General features: G+C 53.5%; 3 protein-coding genes across 4 annotated transcripts in view; 2 read left to right on the top strand and 1 right to left on the bottom strand.

Moving 5' to 3' along the window:
- Positions 1-1,175: 1,175 nt before the first annotated feature.
- On the top strand, positions 1,176-11,022 carry ARAF (A-Raf proto-oncogene, serine/threonine kinase). Its single transcript, XM_040999359.1, has 16 exons — positions 1,176-1,279; positions 2,711-2,866; positions 3,070-3,173; positions 3,864-3,966; positions 4,097-4,251; positions 4,354-4,452; positions 5,740-5,881; positions 5,971-5,998; positions 6,088-6,233; positions 6,333-6,535; positions 8,362-8,538; positions 8,629-8,675; positions 9,200-9,318; positions 9,545-9,676; positions 10,113-10,247; positions 10,439-11,022. The coding sequence occupies exons 2-16, from the start codon at positions 2,771-2,773 to the stop codon at positions 10,571-10,573; spliced, it is 1,821 nt and encodes a 606-aa protein (XP_040855293.1). The 5' UTR covers positions 1,176-1,279; positions 2,711-2,770; the 3' UTR covers positions 10,574-11,022.
- Positions 11,023-11,740: 718 nt separating this feature from the next.
- LOC121168852 (synapsin-1) overlaps positions 11,741-25,567 on the bottom strand; it is a 49,773-nt gene continuing 35,946 nt past the window's right edge. Inside the window, exons 6-13 of one of the 2 annotated variants that reach the window (XM_040999339.1) lie at positions 16,272-16,334; positions 15,397-15,539; positions 15,229-15,303; positions 15,028-15,130; positions 14,048-14,206; positions 13,651-13,738; positions 12,975-13,569; positions 11,741-12,094 (exon numbers count right to left, since the gene is read on the bottom strand). In XM_040999339.1, the coding sequence (XP_040855273.1) occupies positions 11,959-12,094; positions 12,975-13,569; positions 13,651-13,738; positions 14,048-14,206; positions 15,028-15,130; positions 15,229-15,303; positions 15,397-15,539; positions 16,272-16,334 (1,362 nt within the window). In that variant the 3' untranslated portion in view covers positions 11,741-11,958. The remainder of the gene's footprint in view (positions 12,095-12,974; positions 13,570-13,650; positions 13,739-14,047; positions 14,207-15,027; positions 15,131-15,228; positions 15,304-15,396; positions 15,540-16,271; positions 16,335-25,567) is intronic. The other variant, XM_040999347.1, reaches the window with a different exon arrangement.
- LOC121168872 (metalloproteinase inhibitor 1) lies at positions 20,257-24,668 on the top strand. Its single transcript, XM_040999369.1, has 6 exons — positions 20,257-20,340; positions 21,230-21,358; positions 22,530-22,609; positions 23,118-23,244; positions 23,493-23,617; positions 24,397-24,668. The coding sequence occupies exons 2-6, from the start codon at positions 21,238-21,240 to the stop codon at positions 24,565-24,567; spliced, it is 624 nt and encodes a 207-aa protein (XP_040855303.1). The 5' UTR covers positions 20,257-20,340; positions 21,230-21,237; the 3' UTR covers positions 24,568-24,668.

Here is a 25,567-nt window from a genome sequence, read left to right as displayed (position 1 = left end):
AGGGTCCAAACTCCAAATACGAGGATGTAGTCAGGTCAAGGGCATTCCTGCTTCGGGGAGGAATCGATTAGAAGGCAAACATTCTTACCACCCAGTGCATCTTCTCCAGAAAGGTAGGGAAGAAGAGTAATGATTTAGTGTTGAATAAATATTCAAGCAGACTGGGAGGTGTATCATTAGCTCAAGAAATATCGAAGGCAGGAAAGAGAGACCTCATCCTTCCATAGAGCGAGACAGCTACAGCCCTGCGACACTTGTGTTCTCCAAATGCCAGGAGCAAGCAAGAAAGCCTCACAGCACAGCTGGGCGCACAGTCACTTGGTCTGTAGGGTGGCCATCTGCTTCAGCTTATCCGTTTTATTTGAAGCCAGCCTCGAACTCCTGCTTGGAACAAGCAGGCGACAATCTGGAGCCAGACACGTAGACCAGAGAGACAAAGAGATAACGATGCTGTTTCTTGGGTGTTTACATGTTGAAGAGATGGTTCCCAGACCCTGAAGGAAAACATTCCGGGATTGACAAACCCTCAAGGGACCCATGAAGCTTTGGTAAAGAATGATATACATGTCAAGTAGGAAACTCTTTCAGAGTTTTCACAAGGAGATGCTCCATGCTTAAAATGGTGTCAAAGGGGTAAGGGACCTTCCCAGTCACGTATGACTCTGTGAGTCTTTAAGTTTCCCAAAACAGCAGGTCGTCCCTCCAAGGGCCAAATCTCCAGCCACACTCACCCTACACCCCTGCTGTTATCAAAGGATCCTAGCTGGAACTAGTTTCCCAGAGCTCCTAAGCGTCTTAGGTCATTTGGTCTGACCTGAGCCCATTTCAAAGACGGTAAAACTGACACATTGCAAAATCCTAAAAGGGTGTTTACTGTATTGGCCTAAACAGATTACTTAAGTATTTCCTCACCCATATTCTTAAACCTCTAAAGTCTGCCCCAAAGGACCGAGAAAAACTGTGGCTTTATTCCTCCCTGGCAACCTTGGGGTTAAAGCCCTGGGCACGCAGTCCTGACCCCCAACTGCGCCTGCGCGCGTTAGTTAGCTTGAATTTGCCCCAGACCCTGACGTTTCTAGCAGCCCCTCCTAATCCGGAACACGACCCACATTCCGTCGGTCCTGACTTTGACAGGCGTGACGCTCATCCAATTAGGATAGAGGGTTGAGTCCCGCACAGCCAATGGCGAAAATCCGAGGGGACTGTGGAGGCGGAATGTGTGAGGAAACGAGAAGACAGGCCCAAGATGGAGGCGGCGGCGGCTGTAGCGGCGTGACAGGTGAGGGCGGGTCCGACAGGGATCGGTTGTTGGAGCGGCCGCCAGACACGGGCAGGGAGCCCAGAACGAAAACTCAGCCCCAGGATGACTGCGCCTGGGTCTCGGCGCCCCACTCCCGGAACCGGAGGAGTGGTTTGACCCGGGGCGAGACCATCGCAGGCAGCGGGGGTGGGGTGCGTAGACAGGAATAGGCGGACAAGGCTGCGGTGATGGTTTCGTCCGCCGCGAGTGGCAACGCGCCTGCGCACATCCCCAAACTCTTCAGGAGGCGGGACGAGGCCGAGTGGGGTCGGGGGCTGGGGTACCTAAAATCGGTTTGTGTCTTAAACCTCTGAAAGTTTCTCGTGATCTTTTGTTACCAGTTCCAAGGAGTGCGGCTCACTCCCCGCCAGACCCCCTAGGGGGTATCGAGGAGTGCCCCCCTCCATTTCCCTTCCTTTAGCCCTCCCCAACCTGCTTGCGTGATCCCCCACTCAGTTAACATCAGTCCTATGTCTGTGACCCCTCATTAGCTCTCGGGAGAACTTTGGAGCCTCCTCACATCCGCCTTACCTCCATTTTTTTTTTTTTTCACCTTCACGCCATTGCCTTTCCTTTCCCTTTCCTGGTAACAACGTGTGGTACGCCCACCATTACCACATGCATTTGGTGCGAAGTCGGCTGGCCCCTAAGATCTCGCCTGCCTCCAGTGCAGTCTGCAGTAGCCACTATTTTGTCTCCATTCGGCATAATGTCTGTGGTGACCTGCTGTGAACTCCTGGTCACGGTCTGGTGACTTCTTTTACCACCTCCCCCAGCCCCCCCCCCCCGCCCCGAAGCAGTATCTGGGATGCCAGTGTTTAGGGAGACCCACAGTGTCCTTTGTCAACACGGTTTTGGCGCAAGCTGCACGTTCCCCCTTTCCCAATTGACGGCGATGCCATGAACTTCACTTCCTCAGTCGCCGGAGTGTCTGCTAACAAACCCCTTGTCGCCCCTCCCCCTATCTCTCCATCAACAAGCCAGAACAACCTGTTCATGCCCATGTGTCCTTGACGCCCCCGCCCCCAGTGCAGTGTGGGCTGGCTTCTCCATTAGTCACTAGCCCAGAAGCCTGTGGACTCTGTGTGCTCCGGGATGGTGTGTGTCGCTTTCCCTGCTGTTCCCTGCCATTCCTTGCCCTTCCCTGCCCTTCCCTGCCTCCTAGCTCTTCCCTCTTGAACCTAGACAGTGAACCTGAGGCCTTGGCATACCGGGAGAGGCCGAGCAGAGGAAGGATTGAATGGGGTTGTGGTATTCATGGGCTCCCCTCCCCCTTCCAGCTGTTGTGTGGGAATGAGAGCGCAGAGAGGAATGGGCTTCCAGGCTTGGATTGTTGCCTCCTGGTCACTTTGCCTTCAGGCTGTCGTTATCGGACCTCTGAATTCTTCCTTTGTCTGCCTTCTCTCCTAGGAGCCTTCATGGCACCTGCCCAGCACCACCCCAACCCGTCTTGACAAATTCTTAGGCTCCATGGAGCCACCACGAGGGCCCCCTGCCAATGGGGCTGAACCGTCCCGGGCAGTGGGCACCGTCAAAGTGTACCTGCCCAACAAGCAACGCACGGTGGTGAGTCATGGGAGCGAGAGGGGACAGGGTTGAACCCAGTTTTAACTCTGCAATTGGGAGGGGCTGCTAAGGGGTTGGGGATAGTGGTGCATGGAGTCGGGGATCTTTAGAGCGTTGACACACCTGTTGGGTGTGGAGGATACCCACTTCTGTGTGCCCACACACATCCACACATGCACACGTGCGTGCGCACGCACACACAGGTAACTGTCCGCGATGGCATGAGCGTCTACGACTCTCTGGACAAGGCCCTCAAAGTGCGCGGGCTCAATCAGGACTGCTGTGTCGTCTACCGACTCATCAAGGGGTAAGTATGGCAGCCCTGTGCCCAGCCCCTGCTTCCCCTGCCCTCTTCCTTCTCCCATGGCATCTTCCATTCTGGTTCTACAGTTCGTTGCCTCTGCTCCATCACTTCCTCCCTGAGTTCTTGTGTCCGATTCTTTCAGCGTTGTCACTGCATTGTCAGTTCTCACCGTCCTCCTCTACTGACCAGGGCCCTTTCTGACCTGCTCTTTCCTCTGTTTGGGAGCTCCCCGCTTGCTTACTCTGTCTTCATGCTTCAGCTGCTTTTGTTCTTTTTTTATTCACCCTCCACAGTGTGTCTTCTTTGTCTTGGGGCTTTCACCCAGCCCCCCTTTTCAAGGGCTGCTTGAGTACCACCAAGATGTAGTTAGTTGCTTGATCTCATTGTCGCCTTATCTGGTGGTGAGGAGCTGAACTCTTCAAGCAGTCCTGTGACTCCTTTTTCCTGTGGCCTTGGGCAAGTCCCTGGAGGCCTCTGAGTGTGTCCTCCCAAGCTGTAAAATGGAGGCCTAGGATGGTGAGGACGTCCTAAGAGCTGGTGTGATGGGAATTAAACATGCCACATATTACTCCATGGATGGCAGGCTTAAGGCCTTTGATAGTGGTGGTGTTGATGGGGGTGGGGGGAGTGGGTACCTGCTTCCTCCTGGCTCCTGTCCACATTGTCACTCATTCCCTTCCATGCCATCTGCAGGCGAAAGACAGTCACTGCCTGGGACACGGCCATCGCCCCCCTTGATGGCGAAGAGCTCATTGTTGAGGTCCTTGAAGATGTGCCGCTGACCATGCACAATTTTGTGAGTGCCAAGGCTGCAGTGGGTGGGTGAGGGAAAGGGAGAGCAGGGCAGCTGCGGGTGTGGTTGCGGGAGTGTGGAAGGACCCTTGAGCCGGCCTCAGCTTTCCCTTGTTGGGCTGCGATGGTGGCAGGTCCGGAAGACGTTCTTCAGCCTGGCATTCTGCGACTTCTGCCTTAAGTTTCTGTTTCATGGTTTTCGCTGCCAAACCTGTGGCTACAAGTTCCACCAGCATTGTTCCTCCAAGGTGCCCACAGTCTGCGTGGATATGAACACCAACCGCCGACAGTGAGCCTGGCTCCCCCAGGGTGGGTGGGGGTGGCAAAGGCCAGCAGGCCCCAGACAGCTCACCCACACGTCTCCTTGCTTTATGCCCCGAATGCCCTCAAGGTTCTACCACAGTGTCCAGGATTTGTCTGGAGGTTCCCGGCAGCATGAGGCTCCCTCCAGCCGCCCCATGAATGAGCCGCTCACCCCCCAGGCTCCCAGGTAGGGATGCCTGAGCTAAAGGGCTACTAGAGGAGAAGCAGGTGTGGGGGCCCTGGTCTCCCACAAGCCATACTTGGTTTCCTTGTTTACTTGACAAGCAGCTGCTGGGCACCCACATGTGTGAGGCGTGGAGCTGCATGACCTTGGGCGAATCACCCAGTCTTTCTGGGTCTCAGTTTTCCTATCTGTGAAGTGGGGACCATGATCATCTCCACCACATAGGGTTTTAGTGAGGATTCAGTGAATTAAAGCTAGGCCCAGTGATTAGAATGGGAGCTGGCCTAGAATAAGTGTTCAATTCTTGTTATTATTCATTGTAAGTATTTGTAAGCATTAAAGCACACCGTTAATTGTCCCACCAGTATAACTATGTGCAAGCCTTTCCATTTCAAAATACCTATTATCTTATCATAAGTTCCTTCCCTTTTACCCATTGCTATTTGATATGAAGCGTTATAATATAGTAACATGGCTCTGTTAAAATATACTATTACTCTAATTTGTAATGTGCATATATTTATATGGCATATTTATGTCACTGTATCATGTGTTGTGCTATATCATATTTTTATATAATGTCAAACACCATGCATTTTTATATGAAGAGGTAAGGTGAGGATATTACAGTATTTTTAAATTATGGTTGTATGTAGCTGTATTACCTTTGAATTTTATTTTAGGATGGTGACCGTTAAGAGATATTTTTGTAACATTATGATGCGTGTGACGGGCATATCCTATGTGTAACATGTGCAACATGTAACATTATAATATGAGTAGATTTAAACATTGCTACTTTGATATAGATAACGCATGTTATGTAATTCACAGCCTGTTTGAATAGCGCTTGTCTAGTATTTGTCTAATAGAACGTGCCTAATATATACTTACACAGTGTCACCCTTCTCCCTGTTCTCCCTGCGGCTTGCTGGCCTTGGCTCCGCACCCCTCCTCCCCACCAGAGACGCTTTCTGTCTGCCCTTCCTCTCTATTTTCTTTCCCTTTTGTGAATCTGCCAGTGGAGCGGCAGAGCATGTATTTCTTTGTCTTTTGTGTCTGCCTCTCCTGCAATCTCTGCCCCCGCAAGGGCAAGACCTTTCACGCGGCCTGTGTATGGTTTTTCCTTGCACCTCCTGGGACGGTGTCTGGCATACAACAGGCACTCAATAAATGTCTCTTGAACAAATGCATTGTTGCTACGAGCTACGGGCGTTTTCTGCTGGCGGAGGGGGCTCTCTTGGTCTTCTGATCGATTCGCCAGGGATCTCACAACCTTTCCCCCATCAGCTCCTGCACCCAGCACCGGGATCCAGGGCATTTCCCCTTCCCTGTCCCAGCCAACGCCCCCCTCCAGCGCATCCGCTCCACATCCACTCCCAACGTCCATATGGTCAGCACCACCGCCCCCACGGACTCCAGCCTTATGCAGGTGGGTGCCCAGGGCACACTGGGCAGAGGGGAGAGCCATTCCTCTTGGCCTCCACATCCTCGCTTTGACCCCTATCCCTCTTCTTCCAGCTCACTGCTCAGAGTTTCGGCACTGATGGTGAGCCCCTCAAACCCGTACCCTGCCCTCACCCCCACTCCCCGCCTCCACCCTGCCTGCCTCCACTCACATGCTCTCCATCACTGTAGCTGTTGGTAGTAGAGGTGGCGGTGATGGAGCTCCTCGGGGGAGCCCCAGCCCAGCCAGTGTGTCTTCGGGGAGGAAGTCCCCACATTCCAAGTCACCATCTGAGCAGCGGGAGCGGAAGTCCACAGCTGATGACAAGAAGAAAGTGGTACGCTCAAGGAGGAAGCTTTGGAGGGCAGTGCAGGCTGAGGGCGGTGGGAGGTGGGCAGGCCCCAGGCCCTTCACATGCCACCTGTCTGGCCCACAGAAGAACCTGGGGTACCGGGACTCAGGATATTACTGGGAGGTGCCCCCCAGTGAGGTGCAGCTGCTGAAGAGGATCGGGACAGGCTCATTTGGCACCGTGTTCCGTGGCCGGTGGCACGGCGACGTGGCTGTGAAGGTGCTCAAGGTGGCCCAGCCCACAGCTGAGCAGGCCCAGGCCTTCAAGAATGAGATGCAGGTGCTCAGGTGAGGTTGCACATGTGCACTGAGTACGTATGTGTGGCGCAGCTGAGCATCTCTGGGTGAAAGCCACGCTCAGGGGTCTGCCTGAACAGGATGGGCATTTGGGTTGTGTTCCAAGCCTGGCTGGAAGTCGATTTCCTATCTTGCCCTCCCTCCCAGCACCACCTGGATCTGTCTAGGAGACCCCTCCCAGTGCTTGTGTGTGTGTTTCAGTGAATGCTTATAGGAAATAGTGGCCCTGTCTCCAAAATGCGGGTCTTGCCATTTGCCTGCTATGACCAGGGCTCAGGTAGGGACCATGACTTGCAGTGTTATGGGCACTGGCATGAGGAGCCTGTCTTTCTCTCTGCTAGCTTGGACCGTATCATTAATGGAACATTATTATGCTGTGTTCTCGCTGTTGCTTAACCTGAGTCGTATCTGGAAAACACTTATCGTTAGCATCCTACTCATAATCTAATTGTTGTCTAGTATCATGATTGCCATAATGAATATGTGATTACTACTACTGATTCCTTCATGCTGAGAAGCCCGGGTGGTCCCTTTTTTACCGCTATGGTGTCTATGTAGCATAGGCCCAAATTCCCATATAATGTGGGGGCCCTACTGTACCATCCCCATCACTGCTAGGGCTATAAACATAGGCTTTTCCCCTTGGCCCTGTGGGGTTGGTGATATCCCAGAGTCTTGTGTCATCATCATGACTTGTGTGATCTTAATGTTGATCTTCATAATGCATGCATGTCACAGTAGGAAACTCTTATTCTCGGTTCCTGTCTATGAGATGGCAATGATTTGAACGCTGTTCAGTGCTGCTCTTGTTTAGCCATAATCTTAGTCATTGTTAGGAATCCTCACGTGCTCTGTCATCTTCTCTGATGGAGAGAGGTATGATGAGAATGGTGGTGCTGTAAGCAGAGGCTTAACCTGCATCTACTAGCTTACTTCCTCAAATGTTTGCAATAGCCAGGGCTTGTCCAGGCCGAAGCCAGGAGTTCAGACTTCATTCCCAGTCTCCCATGTGGGTGGCAAGGGTCCACATGTTATTTAAACCATCATCTGCTGCCTCTCAGGGTGTGTATTAGCAGTAAGCTGGATTGAAGTGAAGGGCCTGGGACTCTGACTGGCACTACACTATGTAATACTGGTGTCCCAAGCATGGGCTGAGCGTGCTGTGACAGAACAGGCCCCACCCCTGGAGAGTGAGGTCCAGCACTGCTCTAAGCACCTTTCAGGTTGTTTGTTCCCTGCTCCACCGGATCTCACTTGAGACCCCAAGAAGGCAAATGTCTTTCTTAAGGCTGTGCAGTAACTGGGTGAAGTACAGATGTGAACTCAGGATGTAACAAGAGTCCGGATCCCACACTCCATCCCAGAGGCTTTCCTGGTGACTAACAGGCTGTAATTGCCAGGTCATCAGTATAGGCACTGTGCGTTTAGTTCAGTGTTGGTGTTTCAGTGAAGTGGGTTGGCCACAGGCCCTGGTACTAGTATGAGGCAGAGAGGTAGAGGATGTTAATGGTTGGAGATGCTGGCAGTAGGCAAGGGAGTGGGACTAATAACTCCCTCCCTCCTGCTTTGCTTAGGAGACTCGGGTGAGGAAGCTCAGGGCACAAGTCCCCAGCAGAGAAACATATAGCCCAGGAAACACATGTCACAATGGTGGAAGCTGGCAGTCATCTGGTCCTGAGTGCCCTAAGACAAGGTGAAATGGAATTAATAAAAGACAGTAACAGGCAGCTGCATTGCCATTCCTGATGTTCTTGGTGAAGTGCATGATAATAGCTAGTTTTACTCCCCATGCCCAACACCACCCTCCCCGCCCACAGGAAGACCCGGCATGTCAACATTTTGCTGTTCATGGGCTTCATGACCCGCCCAGGCTTTGCCATCATCACCCAATGGTGTGAGGGCTCCAGCCTCTACCATCACCTCCATGTGGCTGACACACGCTTTGACATGGTCCAACTCATCGACGTGGCTCGGCAGACTGCCCAGGGCATGGAGTGAGTCTCTTGGGGTTTGGAATGGGGAGGGAAAAGAGATGTTACAGGAGCCCCCAGCCAACTCAACACCTGCTGCCTCTGCCCACACAGCTACCTCCATGCCAAGAACATCATCCACCGGGACCTCAAGTCTAACAGTATCCACCTGTTTTCTGTGTGGGAATTGGGATGGGGGCATCACACAAGATGAAGGCTTAGAGGGATGGTTCCTACCAGGGTGGTGTTCCAGGGGTGAAGAGGGAGGGACCCATGCCAGATGCCTACTGGCTGTTGAGCAGGTTTTCGGAGTGGGGCGGGGGGCCTCCGTTGGCCAGGAGTTAAGTGCTGATGGATCAAGTGCTGTTGTTGAGGACTCTAGTCAGGGTCACAGGTGTGTAAATCGTGGAGGGCATGATAGAGTTCTGACCAGGGCATGACAGGTTTCTATGTCATTTGAGGGACCTTGTTGGCCAACCCACAGAGGAGCCACATGTGGAAGGCATTCCTTGGCGCTTCCTTGTCAGGTCAATGCTGCAGATGGTTTATGTGACCTTGAGAGGCTTGTGGTCTGGTCCAGAGGCACAATGCATGGGAGCACTGATGTGATCTCCCTTGCTGCCCAGGCAGGATGAGCAGTGTCATGGCTATTAGGAGTCCCTGTAGTGGCCCTTGACCCTGGCAGATATCTTCCTACATGAGGGGCTCACAGTGAAGATTGGTGACTTTGGCTTGGCCACTGTGAAGACACGGTGGAGTGGGGCCCAGCCCTTGGAGCAGCCCTCAGGCTCTGTGCTTTGGATGGTGAGTTTGGCCCAGCTAGTTAGGGGCCCGGAAGGGGAAAGGGCTCCTGTTTTGGGATACACAGGTCAAGGAGGGATGCCTATAGTGGCCATGGAGGTCCGAATGACTCACATTCTCCCTCATCCGGGTGACCTTGAGTTGTATGTGCTGTGGCTTGTGGCATCTGGGACCACAAGCCAGCCACTTGCTGACTCGCACGCTGCCTGTCTGGTCTGGCCTATTGAAGGCGGCTGAGGTGATCCGCATGCAGGACCCGAACCCCTACAGTTTCCAGTCAGATGTCTACGCCTACGGGGTTGTGCTCTACGAACTCATGACCGGCTCACTGCCTTACAGCCACATTGGCAGCCGTGACCAGGTGAGCCATGCACCTGATGCATGGTCCCCACTTCCTTTGCACAGACCACAAACAGCAAACTCTCCCAGGAACCTCATGTTTCCCAAGAGAGGGAAACTCCTAGAATCCTCCAGACATCTTTTTATGAATCCTCTGGGTCTCCTATACTCAGGCACCTCTCCTGCTCCCCTCCTTCTCCAACCATGTCCTGCATCCACAAAGCCCCAAAACCTCTGAATCCCTTTAGGCTTTCCAACACCCTAAAGTCCCCAGTCCCCAGGTCCCCTGGGTACTCAAAATCCTCCCCTCTCCCCCCCCCCCCCCCCGCCCAAGTGCCTTAGCCTAGAAACTTCATTTCACTGGAATTAGTCCCTGTGTCCTTCAAGAATACACATAGATACAGTCACCCAAGTGGACACCAAATCACCTCATGGCTGTTGTCCCCCCTCCCGCCCAGATCATCTTTATGGTAGGCCGAGGCTACCTGTCCCCTGACCTCAGCAAAATCTCCAGCAACTGCCCCAAGGCCATGCGGCGCCTGCTGTCTGACTGCCTCAAGTTCCAGCGTGAGGAGCGGCCCCTCTTCCCCCAGGTGAGCTGGGGTAAAGGTCGCCTGGGGGCTTTGTGATGGAGGAAGGCTGTGATGGAGGTACACGTGGTTCTGAATCATGCTCAAGCCTCAGGGGTATCCGGGCTCTGTGTGTGTGTGTGTGTTCCCATTGGCTTGGGGCCTGGGGGTATTAGGGTGCCCACAGGACTTCAGACACTTCTCCTTGCCCCCAGATCCTGGCCACGATTGAGCTGCTACAGCGGTCACTCCCCAAGATTGAGCGGAGTGCCTCCGAACCCTCCTTGCACCGCACCCAGGCCGATGAATTGCCTGCCTGCCTCCTCAGTGCAGCCCGCCTTGTGCCTTAGCCCCACCCTCAGCCAGCAGGGGCCAATCAGCTGCCACGCCAAGGAGTCCTGCTCACCCAGCAACCAATCAATGTTCCTTTGCCTTGATATACTGCCTCAGGATCCCCCCCATCCCCAACCCTGGGAGATGAGGGGGTCCCCAATGTGCTCTTCCAGTTTGTCTGGAATTGGGGGATCCCCCAAAGACTGAGACCCCTGCCTCCTCCGTAATTTGTTTCGCTCTTGGCTTTGGGGATACTTATAAATTTGGGGGAGCACCTCCATCTCCTTTGGCTGGGATTTGTGGCAGGGATTTAACTCCGAAGCTCTCTGGAATTTGTGCCTGATGTGTCTTCCACTGGATTTGGGGGTCCCCAGCACCCCATATGGATGTGGGGGTCCCCTTTGTGTGTCCCCCGCCGTTCAAGGACTCCCCTCTCTCTTCACCAAGAAGCACAGAATTCTGCTGGGCCTTTGCTTGTTTATTTTGCTTCCTGACTCTTTTCTTGGGGTTCAGAGCCGCTGAGGGATAGGGGAGAGGTCCAGGCAAGGAGTGGAGATGGGGAGGAAGGTGCAGACCACACAAACAGCATCACTGCACACATCACCACAGGCGGCACGATGAACAAGGACCACATATGCCAAGCACAGCACAAGAGGAGGCCACGTCAGTCACAGACACAGACGTCACAGCAAAGGTGGGGGCAATGGGAGACCAGTTGGCCTTCCGTGTGCAAAGGATTCTGGGAGGGTGGGTGGAGTTTGCATATTTAAAGACTGCTGTCAGAGGCAGGAATCTGGGGAGGGGGGCCCTGGGGGGACCTGAAGGGTGCTAGAAGTGGGAGGAACTCCCAAAAGTGCTGAATATAGGGTTGGAGGAGCGGGTGAAGGGAAATCCTTGGGGCACTGGGCAGTGGGTGGTGTCCGAAGATGTGGATCTCCAAGGAGATAGGAGAGCCATGGAAAGGAGTTCAAAAGGAGGGTTTCCTATGCTAGGAAGATGGGGGACCAGTAATAGGGTTTTTCCAGGAATCTCAGGGCTGCAGAGGAGACTCGGTGGTGGTAGGGCCAGAAATAGGTGGCCTTGGATTCAGGAGCTTCCAGGGAGGGCAACACCTTCTGTGAAGACCTGCAGAGGCAGCCTTGGGGAACTGGGAGGTCCTAATGCCAATCTGGCAGTGAGCAGGAGCACAGTTCTACAAGGACTGGGGGTTTGCAGATGGGGCAGACAGAGCTTTAGGACCAGGCATGAAGTGTGTCAAGGGACTTGAGCAGCTGGAGGAAGAATGAGAACCAAGGAGAAAGGGGGTCCTTGAGGGATCTGGGGATTCCTGAAAGGTGAGAAATGGATTCCGGGGCCCAGAGAACGGTTGCCCAGGGATTTGGGGGTTCTTGGGGGAGGGGTGTCAGTCGGAGAAGAGGCTGGCGAAAGACTTCCTCAGGCTGCGGATGGTCTCAGCTTTCACCTCATCCTGGCTAAGGCTGGGCCTGGGCGGGGCTGGCTCTGGAAGGTTGAAGGCATTGGTCAGAGACTGGGATTTGCTAGAGAGAGACAAGGTGGAGGCGTGGGAGGAAGGGGGGAAGAGGAAGGGAGGAAGGGAGAGAAACACAATGTTACCCCAGGCCCGGCCCCAGCCCTGCCCCTCTGATCCTGGGGCTGTGCCTGTGACCTTCCCACCCACCACCATGGGCCTAGACCCTGATGGATGCTCTGAAGGACTCAGAGTGGGTGGAGTCCTGGGGCTGGGAGGGTGGTAGGTCCAAGGTGGAAAAGCAATATGGGATTCCTGGGAACAGGCATGACCCTTCCTGAAGCCTAGGCTAGTCTGACCTAAGGGGAAAGGTGATAGGGAGGGCTCCAGGTAGGATGAGTCTAGGAGGACAGGCTGAGAGGGGGCCGTGTGTGTGTGTGTGTGTGTGTGTGTGTGTGTGTGTGTTGGCGGTGGGGTGTTGACGGGACAGGATTTGCGCTAAGTTTCGGTGTGTGGGAGGTAGAATGGATCAGAGAAGGCAGAGATGGTGATGAAGGGATTTGGGAGAAGGCTGCAGGATTTGGGGACAGGCCAGAAATGAGCGTAGACTGTTGGGGAGAGGGGAATGAATCAGCCCAGAGCATGTTCTGGGGAATCTGCTTGGCGCAGACTGGGCTGGGACAGCTCTTGAGAGGCACTGAAGGCGGGTGGGCAGGGGACTTTCCCAGGGCCCCTTAGGAGGAATCTGAACCCTTGGTTGCTGGCAAGAGGATCTGGGACAGATGACTGAGGGGCAGATTGAAAGCTTGGGGGAGGGGTCTGGCCAGCATCGCTGAATAGGACCTGGGTCTGAAAAGTGGGGACACTAGGGCTGCTCTGCCCCCCAATACCCCAGGCCAGAACCTGCTTAGTGAGCAGCAAGCTGAGGGCTGCTCTAGGGGTCCCCTTACTTGAGCTGGGGGTGCGGGGGTCCCCCGGCAGCAGCGGTGGCAGGTGGCGGCACGTCCTGGCTGGGTTTCTGGGCCAGTTGTGGCTTGGCTGGACGTCCGGCAGGGCCTGGGCCACTAGGCCGAGGCTGCTGCGTAGTGGGTGGCCCAGTGCGGGGCCCAGGACCTGCCTGGCTTGCCTGGCGTGTGGGGCCAGCGGGGCCTGGGGGTTTCTGGGGCGGACCCTGGCGCTGCTGCCCACCCGGTGGGGTCCCCGAAGCCTTTGGTGGAGCCGGACCAGAGACAGATGTCTGGCGGGTAGCCTGTGGGGGACCAGCCTGGCGCTGGGGAGATGGGGAAGCAGGTGGACGAGCTGCTGGAGGCGCTCCTGGGCCTCCTGCCACTGGCCGGGACTGACGGCCTTGACCCTGGGTCAGTGGTGCAGCCTGAGCTGCAGGCTGCTGGGGTGCCGATGTGGGACTTGGTAGGCGCTGTTGTGGCAGGGGGCTGCCAGCTGGGGGTCCAAGGCCTGAAAGGTGCTGCTGGCCCTGTGGAGGTGGACGCTGCTGCAATGGGGGGCCCTGGCGCTGGGAGCCTGGGCCGGGCTGTGGAGGGCCACCTAGGGGACAGAGAGAACATTTGTGAGAATGAGCCAGGGGAGGGGTGAAGTGGGAACTGAAACAGTTGGCTCCACACTTACCCTGTGGTGGAGGTCGTTGCTGAGCTGGGGGCCCCGCAGGCTGCTGGGAGGTCTGGCGACCCAAGGGCAGGGCCCCTGGGGAAGGAGCCTGTGGCAGAGGAATGGAGCAGGAGAGGTTAAAAATAGTTACCAGCTGCTGAAGTGTTAGCCAACCAGAACAACCCGGGTTCCTTGTGTGCTGGGTGTGGCCCCACTTGTGGCCAAGCTGAAGTTTTGTGGGGTGGGAAACTCAGGGAAATCCAAGTAGCAGATTTTTTTTTTTTAAACAACTGGGAATTGTGACCACCTGTGTGTAAAGGTAATGCTGTTAGCTTATGGATGATGGATGGGTTCAAGGGCTCAGCCTGCCCCAGGCCTGGCCTCACTGCTACCACTAGCTCAATGCCAGGGGTCTGACCTGGCTGTGGGAGCCCCTGCCAGGGGAGGCATCTCGCTGCTGCTGTTGCTGCCGCTGCCGTGGCAAGGCCTGAGCCATCTTGTTGACCACAAGCTCTACGATGAGCTGTTTATCTTCATCCTGGTGGTCACCGATGAGTGGCATGGAGGAGCCTACCACCTGGGAAAGACCAAAAAGAACTCTGGTGAGGCCAGAGGCAGGCAGGAAGGGCACAGCAGGCATTAGCAACAACACACTGTCAGCTGGCAAAAGGCATGGCGACCGAGAGCAAGCGCACTTGGTCAGGTTCCTAATGGCTGCTTGACATGCATCATGAGAAAGTTTGTCTTTACAAGGCATTGATGAGGTACTGCCGCACAGGCCTCACCAAGTGAGGATGCACAGGCCAAATTGAGCCTGCTAGCTCATGAGTATGGCCCATGAGCTAAGAACAGGTGATAGATATTTTTCTAACAGTTGATGAAAAATCAAAAGATTTAATGATTTGTGCAAATGGTCTGATGTTCATATTCAACGTGCAGAAGGCAAGGTTTACTAGAATGCAGCCACATTTATTTTTTTTGACCCATCATCTAGCACTACTTTCTTTGCCAGGTTGAGTATGACAAGTTGAGAGTGGGCCTTCACAGAAAATGGTTCCCAATCACTCCTTTGTTCTTTACTGTTCTGCCATTAAGCTGTGGCCAAAGCCCACCTAGGCCACCCAGTGACCCTTAAAAGGTCACTAAGTGCTTTGCCATTTGCAAGGATATCTCGATTTACAGAGCACTTTCTAGGTGAGCAAGTGTTTGCCATCTGCCAAGGAAGTCCGACTTCACAGAGCAGTTTAGAGTTAACTGTTTTACCATTTGCAAGGGCTTATCCCAGCATGCATTGCCATTCACTGGGGACCTATGAGCCAGAGTGCTTCACAGTCTGGAGTGTTGCCCTCATGCACCTGTTGCTTCCTCTATGCCCCACCAATCCGCGGATGCTCCCACCTCAATGATGTGGTCCCTTCCGTCCTTGCCATGCAGTGCTTCCACTGCACAGATGTCCAGTCCCCCAAAAATCTCCGAGCACGTGTCCACCCACAGCTTGTACCTGGCCAAGAGAAGACAAAGAGCAGGGGAGCCTCTAAGTGCCTTACCTAAGAGGTCACACTGCCAGTCACCCCAACCCCTTGAGTTCAGGCCACTCACCTGTCAGACATGGCTATCTGCTCAAGCATTGCAGAGCCAGTGTTGGTCTTCCAGTTCCCAGACACCGATGTCCTCCTGGGGGACAAAAGGAAAAGGGCTCAGGAAGATCAGGCCCCCTCTGCCAGCAGTGCATGGGACCACTGTTCAGGCCTTTGGCTGTCCACTCACATGTAAGCCTTGTAGTTCTGCCCAATTTTCTGGACACGCACATCATATTTGGCATCAATGAAGGGTTCAGCTGTGGCATATGTCTTGGTCAGTGCCACAACACTTGCAATGTCCTGGAAGTCATGCTGGTTGTCCACCTTCACCTGTGAGCATGAAGACAGAGATGAAGGTGGGCCTGGTCCAGACAAGAAAGCACTGGGGAAATGGGAGCTGCTGGAGGGGTATGCACACAGGATGCAAGTAAGGAAAGCATGAGAAATTCACTGGGCACTTGTGTATGACACATGCATAATTGCAACTCCTGTCTCACACATGTGTGAGCAGATACAAATTGTGTGCATACAACTCCGAGAATGCCAATATAATTTTCCCCTTTAAATGGGTAAGTCGTATGGTGTAGGAATAAAATTGTGTGTGGGGGGGCGAAACCACTTCTGTCCACCACACATGCGTATAGGCACCCAAACAAAAAATCAGTTGTTGTACATGTACTATATAAATTAATCAGAGGTTTGGACATGCACAGTTAACAAAGGACAAGTCTGCTTTCCACATACACGAAAAGACAAAACCAATTGGCAGGAAACGCATATAGGACTTCCAGACCCTGATTCGTCAAAGGTCCCATGCAACATGTTCCACACAGAGTCAGGCTTAAACACACACACACACACGAGGCTGGGCATCCTAGCAAGATGGCAGGGCACAGCATCACCTGAATGCACCCTAGGAAAAGGGGCAGACAAAATCAGCTGAATATGAGAAAACCCAAGTGCAAACAGAGACACCCAGGCCTCTCAATTGTACAACATTACTGCACACACATCCAGATACCATATACAAACATGCACACGCTTCCACAGCAAGGGACTCACCTTGCCCATCCCAGAGTGTGCGTGTCCCATCTTCACAACCACAGGGTACGTTGTGCTGCTGAGCTGGTAGGAAGCAAAGGCAGAGGAGGCAGAGTCAGGGCAGGATGGCTAGCTCTCCCAGTGGGAGCTGCCTGAACAGCCAGTTCCCAGAAGGGGCGAGTCAGAAACAGCTCAGAAATGGAACCCAGAGCACCTGCCTGTCTGGCCCTTCTTCTACTCCCCCAAGTCTCACACATGCTGCCTCTGCTTTCCCCAGCAAAGGCACAGGGTACTGGGCGGAGGACATTTCCGGAATTGAGAAAGTTTGTTTCTATAAGTGAATGGATGTTATCAATGTGGGTGTAAGTGTATGCCTCTGTGTGTGTATGTGTGTGTGTGTACGTGTGTACGTGTGCGCGTGCATGGGTATACTGAGCATGTGGTAATTGGGCCCCTCAGCTAAGCCTCATAGATGGGCTTCCCACCCTCCAACCTCACCCCTTGGAGACGCACACAAACCCTCAGAACTCGGATCTATGCAATGGAACCTGAAGGTGCCCAGGCACGTTGGCGCCGACCACCAATGCTGGCACAAAGTGTGCTGACTCTGAAAATTGTACTACCGCCCACATTCAGTCTGCCAGGTCTCAAGAGGGTGGTGCAGCAGTGAGCACTCCTGGGCAGTACGCACGTGACAGTCTGAGACACACAATCAACCCTTGGGATCTCCCCCACCGACACATACACACACACACACACACATACACACAGAGGCGCCTTCTCCCTGCACAAACTCACACCACAAACGGCACACAAAAGATTACCCATGTACCACAGAGGTGCACACAATTCAAGCAGGTGCACTCAGTAACACTGGGCATGTGCTCCATGTCCACAGGCACACACACACACACACACCTCTGAGGCATGCGTCCACCCCTAGAAGGAACTACCCAACTTACAGAGGTGCGTGGCCCTCTACTCATTCATCCAGCCACCAAAACCCATAGCACATTCCTGGGCACCCAGACAAAATTCATCTAGACACACAAAGTATGCAACACAGAAAGGCACACCCATAACTAGAGACACAACTCTTTGAAATACACCCTTATGGACACACACACACAAATTCAGGGGAGAAGATGACTTTTCCTTCTCCCTGCACCCTGGGTGAGGTAGAGGGAAGTGAGTCTTTTCCTGGCCAGGCTGGCATGTATGCAAGGTGCTGTGCCTTCCCTGGCGCTGACAGAGATGGCATTCCCGGCGGGACTGCCGGGGGGCGGTGGTGGCTCCCAGTTCCCGACAAGCACAGGAAGCCCGCAGACTCAGGGTGACCAGATGGACCTTCAGTTCTCCTCCTCCCCCTGTGCTCCCACTCCCTTCCTCATTTCCTAAATGACTAGTGACATTCCGGAGGCGGGGGAGAGTAAGGGGGAGCTGAGAGGCCTAGTGCTGGCATGGCGGCCGGGGGCAAGGGAGAGGGTTGGTGGCTGGCAGAGAGCCTCTGGGCAGCGTGCCAGGGACATGATGCCAGGGTGTGTACGTGATGTCTCAGACAGGTACTACACTGCACACAGAATTAACAACACATTTGGAAGTGACCAAGAACCCAGAACCACTTTACTGAGGCAACACATGGAGCAATATGGAGTACTCAGGCACACACATGGAGCAATAAGGAGTACTGAGGCACACACATGTGTAGCACCAGTGGATGTGTCCAGCAACAAGTCAGAGAGGCTGTCTACACATGCACATCGCCTACTATGTGCGCTTTTCTAGGGCTTCCTTTTCATTAAGTGCCCTCCCCACCTGAGCCTGAACACAAGACTCTGTGAGTGTTCTGTGTGTGTGTGTTTGTGTGTGCCAACACATGTGTGTGTGCTGGGAGCTTTGTCAACCCCCATCCACCCTCAGAATGGCCTATAGGACTCTAGATCAGTGTCTCAGCTTCCCTTCTTTCTAGAGCCAGGTAAGACTCTGGGACTCCTTTGAATTCCTCTCTGGGCCTCAGTTTCCTATTCTCTACAATGGGCACAGTCAGAGCCACACACTGGGAAAGACTGGGAGGATCACATCGGGTATCTGCACATCCAGCTGAACCCCACAGCTATCTTGGTGCCCTGGAGGGTCCCACACCCCAACATACCTCCACAAAACCCTTCCGCCCTTCTGCCCCAGCTTCCAAACCTGCAGAAGCACCTGGATTCGGACCACCCTTCCCTTGGTAACAGTCAGCAAAAGGGGCTGGCATCAGAAGCAGGGTCAGCGAGGGGCTGAGGGAGGACTTGCCCTACCTTCACTTCCCTCTGTGTCCCGCAGGCTAGTTACTCAGCCCCTGTCTCATTCACTCTCACTCCCCACTTTCCCAACCAGCTTCTACAGGCTTTTGGTTTACTTCCCCCCCTTCCCCCGCCACCCCTTTATTATTATTATTTTTTGGTCCCTACCACAGAACCCTTTGAAATCTGGTTCCCAGGCAGGTCCCTCCCCCGCCTCCCTGAGGTGGCTTAGTTTCTTCATCCCTCTTGATGAGACACTGAACTGCCTCTAACTCATAGGAGACAGTTACTTAGTGGCAAGTACTTAGCCAGTCCTAAGCCTACATCCTTACATCGTACTATCATTATTCTGATTGAGGCTTTAACAGCCCTTTGTTCGTGAACAATAATGAGCCAGGAGGTCACCAGGGATGAATCTAGAGACTTTACAGATGGTGTTTGACGTGCGGGAAGTGCTTACTTTCACAGTGCTGCTGCTAGCTTTTAGTGTATTGCCGGTGGTGTTATTGAGCCAAACTCTCTAAGTTAATCAAGCTTAATTGCCAATGGGGGTGATGGAGAGTGAATGAGATAATTTACACAAAGCCCAGGATACATAAGGATCCAATCAGGGGCTGCCTTCATCACTATCGTCATTTTTGCTCTATTCTGCCTGAATTAACCAAGGTTCTAATCAGCCCTCAGAACCCCCTGCAAGACCCCAAGGAAGATGCCAGCATCATTGGGAAACCGGTGGGCAGGGATTGCCTCATCCACCCTCCCCTCCTAGGAGTGTGGGTTGGTAGTGGTGGGGAAGGGGCAGGGCACTACGGGGTGCGGATGGGTTTTCTACTGACTCACTCCCTTCTTTCACCACCATTCAGTGCACCCCCCCCCCATCAAAGCTCAGTAATCCACTGATACCATCCCCTGCCTGGCCAGCACAATGTTATGCCTGGCACCAGTTAACCTAAGTTCATTCCCAGGCTATGTCCTGTGATGCTGGGAAAGTTCTTGGCCTGGCTGATTCCCTCTTGGCCTCTTATTTCTTCATCTGTAGAATGGGCTTCTTATTTCTTCATCTGTAGAATGCCTTAGAGACTAACTGTGAGCTTTAAATGAGCTAAATGACCGAGGGGCCTGGTACACAGTTGGTGCCATATAAATGCTGATATTTACTTGTGTTTTTTAGAGAGGGGTCGAGCGAGAGCCAGGTTCAGGCTCCAGGCTGCCTGGGTTCCAGTCTCATATGGGCCGTTTATTAATCCCAGGCTTGCCTTAAGTCACGTATTCTTCCTGGTGTGCCTTAGTCTCTTCACTTTGATTTCTTTCCCCATTCACCTGCCTCATATCTCAGAACTGCCTCTTCTTCAACTCTTTCTTCTCTGTCCCCCTTTTCACCATAATGGGATTTTTGTACACTTGATACATAAAGATCCAAGGCATGCACTAATTTGGGCTTTGACCATAGGGAGTTTGGCGGATGTGGGCGATTGGAGAGCCCTCAGGGACTTTCAGGGACTAGTAGGGGGCAATCCAGCCACAACACTTTCCTTAGAGTGAGGGAGGTGGCCGGCTTGTTAGGAATGTGCCCGACGTGGAGCTGGAGGAGGGGGAGGAGGGGAGGAGAGTGTCTCTCCTTTGGGCAGCCCTCGGCCCGCCCCTAGACTTGTGCGCTGATGGTGGGCGGATGAGTAACGCATCCAGGAAGCCTGGAGGCCTGTGGTTTCCGCGCCAACCCCGCCCCTCGCGTGGACATTTATCCCCTACCGCTCAGGCCGTGCTGCCGCCATCGCCGCCGATCTAGCGCCGGGCAGACACGAGAGGTAAGCTGGATGAGGGCTGGCGCGGGGCAGGGTGGCCTGGCTGTGTGCTGGCGAGCAGTCCAGGCCGGATTCCTTGTGGCTGCTCAGCCTGGCCTGCGGAGGTACCAGGACCCTGGGCTGCTCAAGGGCAAGGTGGAAGGAAAGGGGGCTGAAAGTGCTCCCGGACACCCCTGACACTTCAAATTCCCTCGAACCCCTGGAAGCCATGCCCAATGCCCCAAACCCATGGCCCCTAATAGCAAAATGTCCCCGCAGCTTCCAACTCCTGCAAGGCCCTCATTGCCCCTTCAAACCGCAGCTCGCCCCCTCCCCCGTAGCTCGTTCCCTCCGCCGCAGCTTCATAACCTCCACCCCCAGCCCATTCTCTAAAAGTCCATAATCTTCAACTTCCTAAACCTCAAGGCTCCTTTCCCCTGCAAATCCCTGAAACAGCCACGGGCACCCACTCTCTGCAGCACCTTGAACTCCCAAACTCACTCAGCTCCCTGACCACCCTTCCACCACCGCCGCTGAATCCCATAGCTTCCTGAAATTCCCACCGTCTCTGTAACTTCATAGTGACAGCTCCTAAATTCTAGACCTCCTCCAAAACCCATACCCTGACACACTCCCCTGACTTCCTCAACTCCTTGACTTAGAAAATGCGCACCTCTACAATCCCCCCCCCCCCCCCCCCCGCAATCCCCAGCTCACTCAATGCCCTAAACTACTGCAACTCTAGGAAACCTTAAACTCACCAAACTTTCTAAGCCCCTAAACTCCTCTGGACTCCCACTCCGACTTACAAATCCTAAGATTCCCAATTCTTTAAGTCCCAAATCCAATCTCCTAGTCTCCCTCCAGGTCCCCCAGGGGTAGGAGGCTGTCTGACATCCCCCCTATCTCGTAGAGAACGCCATGGCCCCCTTGGCAGCCCTGGTCTCCAGCATCCTGCTGCTGCTGTGGCTGGTAGCCCCCAGCAAAGCCTGCACCTGTGCCCCACCTCACCCACAGACGGCCTTCTGCAACTCGGACCTTGGTGAGTCCCGGCCCATCTTGCCCACTCTTCTGTGCCCACTCTTCTCTATCTGCTCTGCTTTCCCTTAGTCCAGTGTGTGTGTGGGGGGGGGTCTTGATGCTGTCCACCTCTAGAGTAATTCCACTTTGTCCGTGTCCTCACCCTATTTTGATCCCCCATGCATCCTCCTCACTTCTTGGATGGATGCACCGGCATCAAACCCACCCCAGGGCCTTTGTTACCTTCCCACGCCCTTCCCCCATACCAATGTGGGTGGCTGCCTCAGTGTCACCATTTCAGAACTTTATTCCATTTCAGAATTTTATTCAGGCCTGTTGCTAAGGGGTACAGAAATAATACCCATGCCGTGGGATTGGGTATTATTTCTGTAAGAGCAAGAGATTGGGCTCAAATCCAAACACTGCATGGGCCAGTGGGAATCTGTGGCTTGGAACAGGGTAGAGGTCAGTGGACAGAAAGCAACTAAGAGGAAACATGAGGTGCGTGTCAGGTGGGAGAAGAGGAACTATGGCCACTGAAGTCACTGAAGACAGGCCAGGGTGACCAGATGTCACCTGCAGGTAGGGGTGGGTCAGGGAATGAAGAGCCCCATCAGATAACCAAGGCAGGAGATTGTTTTGAAACTGACTTAGCAGGTTTTTTGTTTGTTCGTTTGTTTGTTTTTTGCTAAAAACAAGGTTTTGCAAGCAAGTGCAATGATGGACCCAGGAAAAGGTTCAAGGAGCTTAGCCAGGCAATGAATCCTTTTTTTTTGTGTAATTCCCTACTACATTTAACCGCTTCAAACATTCCAGGTACTTAATCTTTGTTTTCAGGCGGTCTCCTCCTGGCTACAATGTGAACTCCACAAGGGAAAGGATATCTGTGTTTTGTTCCCTGTTGGGTCTTTAACACCCACAACAGTGCTTGGCACGCAGTAGATGCTCTGCAATATGTGTCGAGTGAATGAGCAAATGAACAAATGAAGAAGGCTTACAGCAGGGCCTGGCAAAGAGCAGTCACTCGATATATACATGAATCAGTTAACAAATGTGTCGATTGCTTAGTGTGCTGTCTGGAATCCAGTAATCCCTATTTACGTATGTGCTTTCCTAGGATTAGCATAATGCTGATTTAATTTTTATTGGCTTATGCAGTCCCTCTGACTCATTTTCCCCCTCCTCTCCTGCAGTCATTAGGGCCAAGTTTGTGGGGGCCCCAGAAGTCAACCAAACCACCTTATACCAGCGTTATGAAATCAAGACCACCAAGGTATTCCCCTGTCTCTGTCCCTGTGATCCCTAAAAGCCTTTTCATGGTCAAAATAGAGGCTTCTGGAAACAGACATTTAGCCTAGCAGCTAAGATGCCTGCATGCCACATCATAGTGCTTGGGTTCAAGTCTTGGATCTGACTCTTCCTTCCAGCTTCCTGTTAATGCACCCTGTGGGAGGCAGCAGCGATGGCTCAAGGATCTGGGTCCCTACCATCCATGTGGGAGACCTGGATTGAGATCTGGGCTCCTGGTCCTGGCACATACCCAAGTCCAATTGTTGCAGGCATTTGGGAGTTAACCCACGGATGAGAGTTCTCTCTCCCTCTCTCCATTCCTCCCTTTCAAGCATATGAGCTAAAAAAAAAAAAAAAAAAAGCAGCTCCGGCCACAGGATAGGGAGGAAGTGAGGTGATCTCAGGATGCTATACTTGTATGACTTCAGGGAAGAAGGAGGAGTGGGAGGGTTATGTCAGGAAAAGCGACTCTTACCCTCCTCTGTCAACAGATGTTCAAAGGCTTTGACGCCTTGGGTCATGCCGCTGATATCCGGTTCGTCTACACCCCCGCCATGGAAAGCCTCTGCGGGTACTTCCATGAATCCCAGAACCGCAGCGAGGAGTTCCTCATCGCGGGTGAGGCCCTATCCCTTCACCTTGAGCCACGCCTCTGCCTCAGTCGCTGCTTAGCAACCCTGGAGGGGCGAGGCTCGGGAAGGGAACCCTCCCCTATCCCAGCCTATCAGACGGCAGGGACTTTGCCCTACGTGGGGGGGATCTGTATGCCCGTGAATGTCAATCAGGTACGCCCCACCCCGTCCCCCCCACCGCCCCGCCTCAGCCAATCAAGAATAACCTGCCTGTTGATTGACCGCTTTCCCTAGGACAACTGCGGAAAGGCCTCTTGCACATCAACACTTGCAGTTTCGTGGTCCCCTGGAATAGTCTGAGCTCCTCTCAACGCTCTGGCTTCACCAAGACCTACGCTGCTGGCTGTGACATGTGCAAAGTGAGTGCCTGGGGCCTGTCTTCCACCTTCCCGGAGCTCTTCCCTCAAAATCTGGGCTGCTCCCACACCTAAGGGCTGTCCCTAATCTCCCTCTCTGGTTCCCAAGCAGAGAGACTGCTCTGTTAGCTATTCTGCGGTTGTGTATGACACCAAGATGGCCTGTTTCGTTCTGATTGGTCCCTGTCCCTCTAACTCCCCCTGGTGACTATTCTGTAGTCCCACTGTTTCTGATCTGATCCCCACTCCCCCATAGGATATATTGCTTGCTTACCTAGAATGTTCTCCAAGAAACCAAAGTGCTGGCCCCCAAATCCACTGTGTTTTGCTCAACACCTCTGATGTTTCAGTATAGCTGTGAAGTCAGCGCGAATCACATCACTCTCTGGCCCACCACTGCCACACACACACACCCAGCCTGCTCCCTGATGGCCCTGAATGTCATCTAAAGCCAGTGACTGCCGAAGAGCCCACTAGCTGGCGCTGTGCTTCATCTCCCCCACTACAACTGTTCCCCCACGACTTCCAGTGGTCCTAAGACACGATTCCCCAAGACACTTGCCAGCTTGACCTCCCAGCAACTGTTCCCCAACCACCATTCAAGGATACTGATCATTTCTCTGGCTTGCCATTCCTGAGTGAGATGGGTTGTTGTTGGGTCTGAATCCAGGTGGGGCCACACCAGTTCCCCCATGTTGCAAATTAAGGAGAGGAAACTTCTGAGTAGGGGCGGCAGGTGGTGCAGGGAGGCCCTCACAGCTGCATCCTCCCTTTTCCTGCAGGTGTTCGCCTGCGCATCCGTACCCTGCCATTTGGAGAGTAACACTCATTGCTTGTGGACAGACCAGCTCCTCCTAGGCTCTGAGAAGGGCTTCCAGAGCCGCCACCTAGCCTGCCTGCCACGAGAGCCTGGGCTGTGTGTCTGGCAGTCCCTGCGGCCCCGGAAAGACTAATGGCTTCCGATGTTGGAAGATGAAGCCTGCGTTGTGCTTGCCTCTCTCCCACTCCCACCCTTCTTTCTCCCAGTCCGTGAAATAAAGAATTATCAACCTGCGGACATTGTCTCTGTGTCGTGCCTTGGAATGAACCTGTATGCATTTCCATCTGGGAATGAAAGGTGCAAGGTGTTGGGTTTTGTTCTTTTACATAAAATATAATGCCTTGCTTATTACTCTCAACCCTGACTTTGGCGCTGCCAATCTGCCACATCAGTAATGGTTTTTTAACCTGCACTGTCAGCTCTGTCTTAGTAATTTCTCCACTCAATACTTCATAATGTTTGATTCTGCTCTGTCGTGTTCCTACTTGCCCAGGACTCTCAGGTAAATCAGTCATCCCACTCATGAACAACTCACTGTCTCCCTGGCCATTGCACATGCTCTCAAATCTGGCCAACTGACAAAGCACTGTCAGAAGCGTCAACAAGTGGCGACTGCCTTCCTGGCCTCCAGCATTGTCCTGAAGGATGAGCTTCCTCATGCTATCTCACCTTTGGGTTTGCTACTGTTAAGTCTGACTCGAGACAAAGGAGAAGCCTTGGGCCCAGCGCGGTGGCGCAAGTGGTTAAAGGTCCTCGCCTTGCACGCCCGGGATCCCATATGGGCGCCGGTTCTAATCCCGGCAGCCCCGCTTCCCTTCCAGCTCCCTGCTTGTGGCCCGGGAAAGCAGTCGAGGACAGCCCAAAGCTTTGGGACCCTGCACCCACGTGGGAGACCAGGAAGAGGCTCCTGGCTTCGGATCGGCATAGTATCGGCCCGTTGCGCTCACTTGGGGAGTGAATCATCGGATGGAAGATCTTTCTCTCTCTCTCTCCTCTCTGTATATCCGCCTTTCCAATAAAAAAAAAAAAATCTTTAAAAAAAAAAAAAAAAAGGAGAAGCCTTCAGCAGATCCCAAATCCCCAGTATGGCCCAGCCTGGGATTCCAACTCTACCTCTGCCTGGGAGGGACTCC

This window comes from Ochotona curzoniae, unplaced genomic scaffold (genome assembly GCF_017591425.1).
Source record: "Ochotona curzoniae isolate NIBS_2020 unplaced genomic scaffold, NIBS_Ocur_1.0 contig_1274, whole genome shotgun sequence".
Taxonomy (NCBI): Eukaryota; Metazoa; Chordata; class Mammalia; order Lagomorpha; family Ochotonidae; genus Ochotona; species Ochotona curzoniae.
The sequence above is the reverse complement of the archived record's forward strand: the minus strand, read 5'-3'. Positions and strand labels throughout refer to the sequence as shown.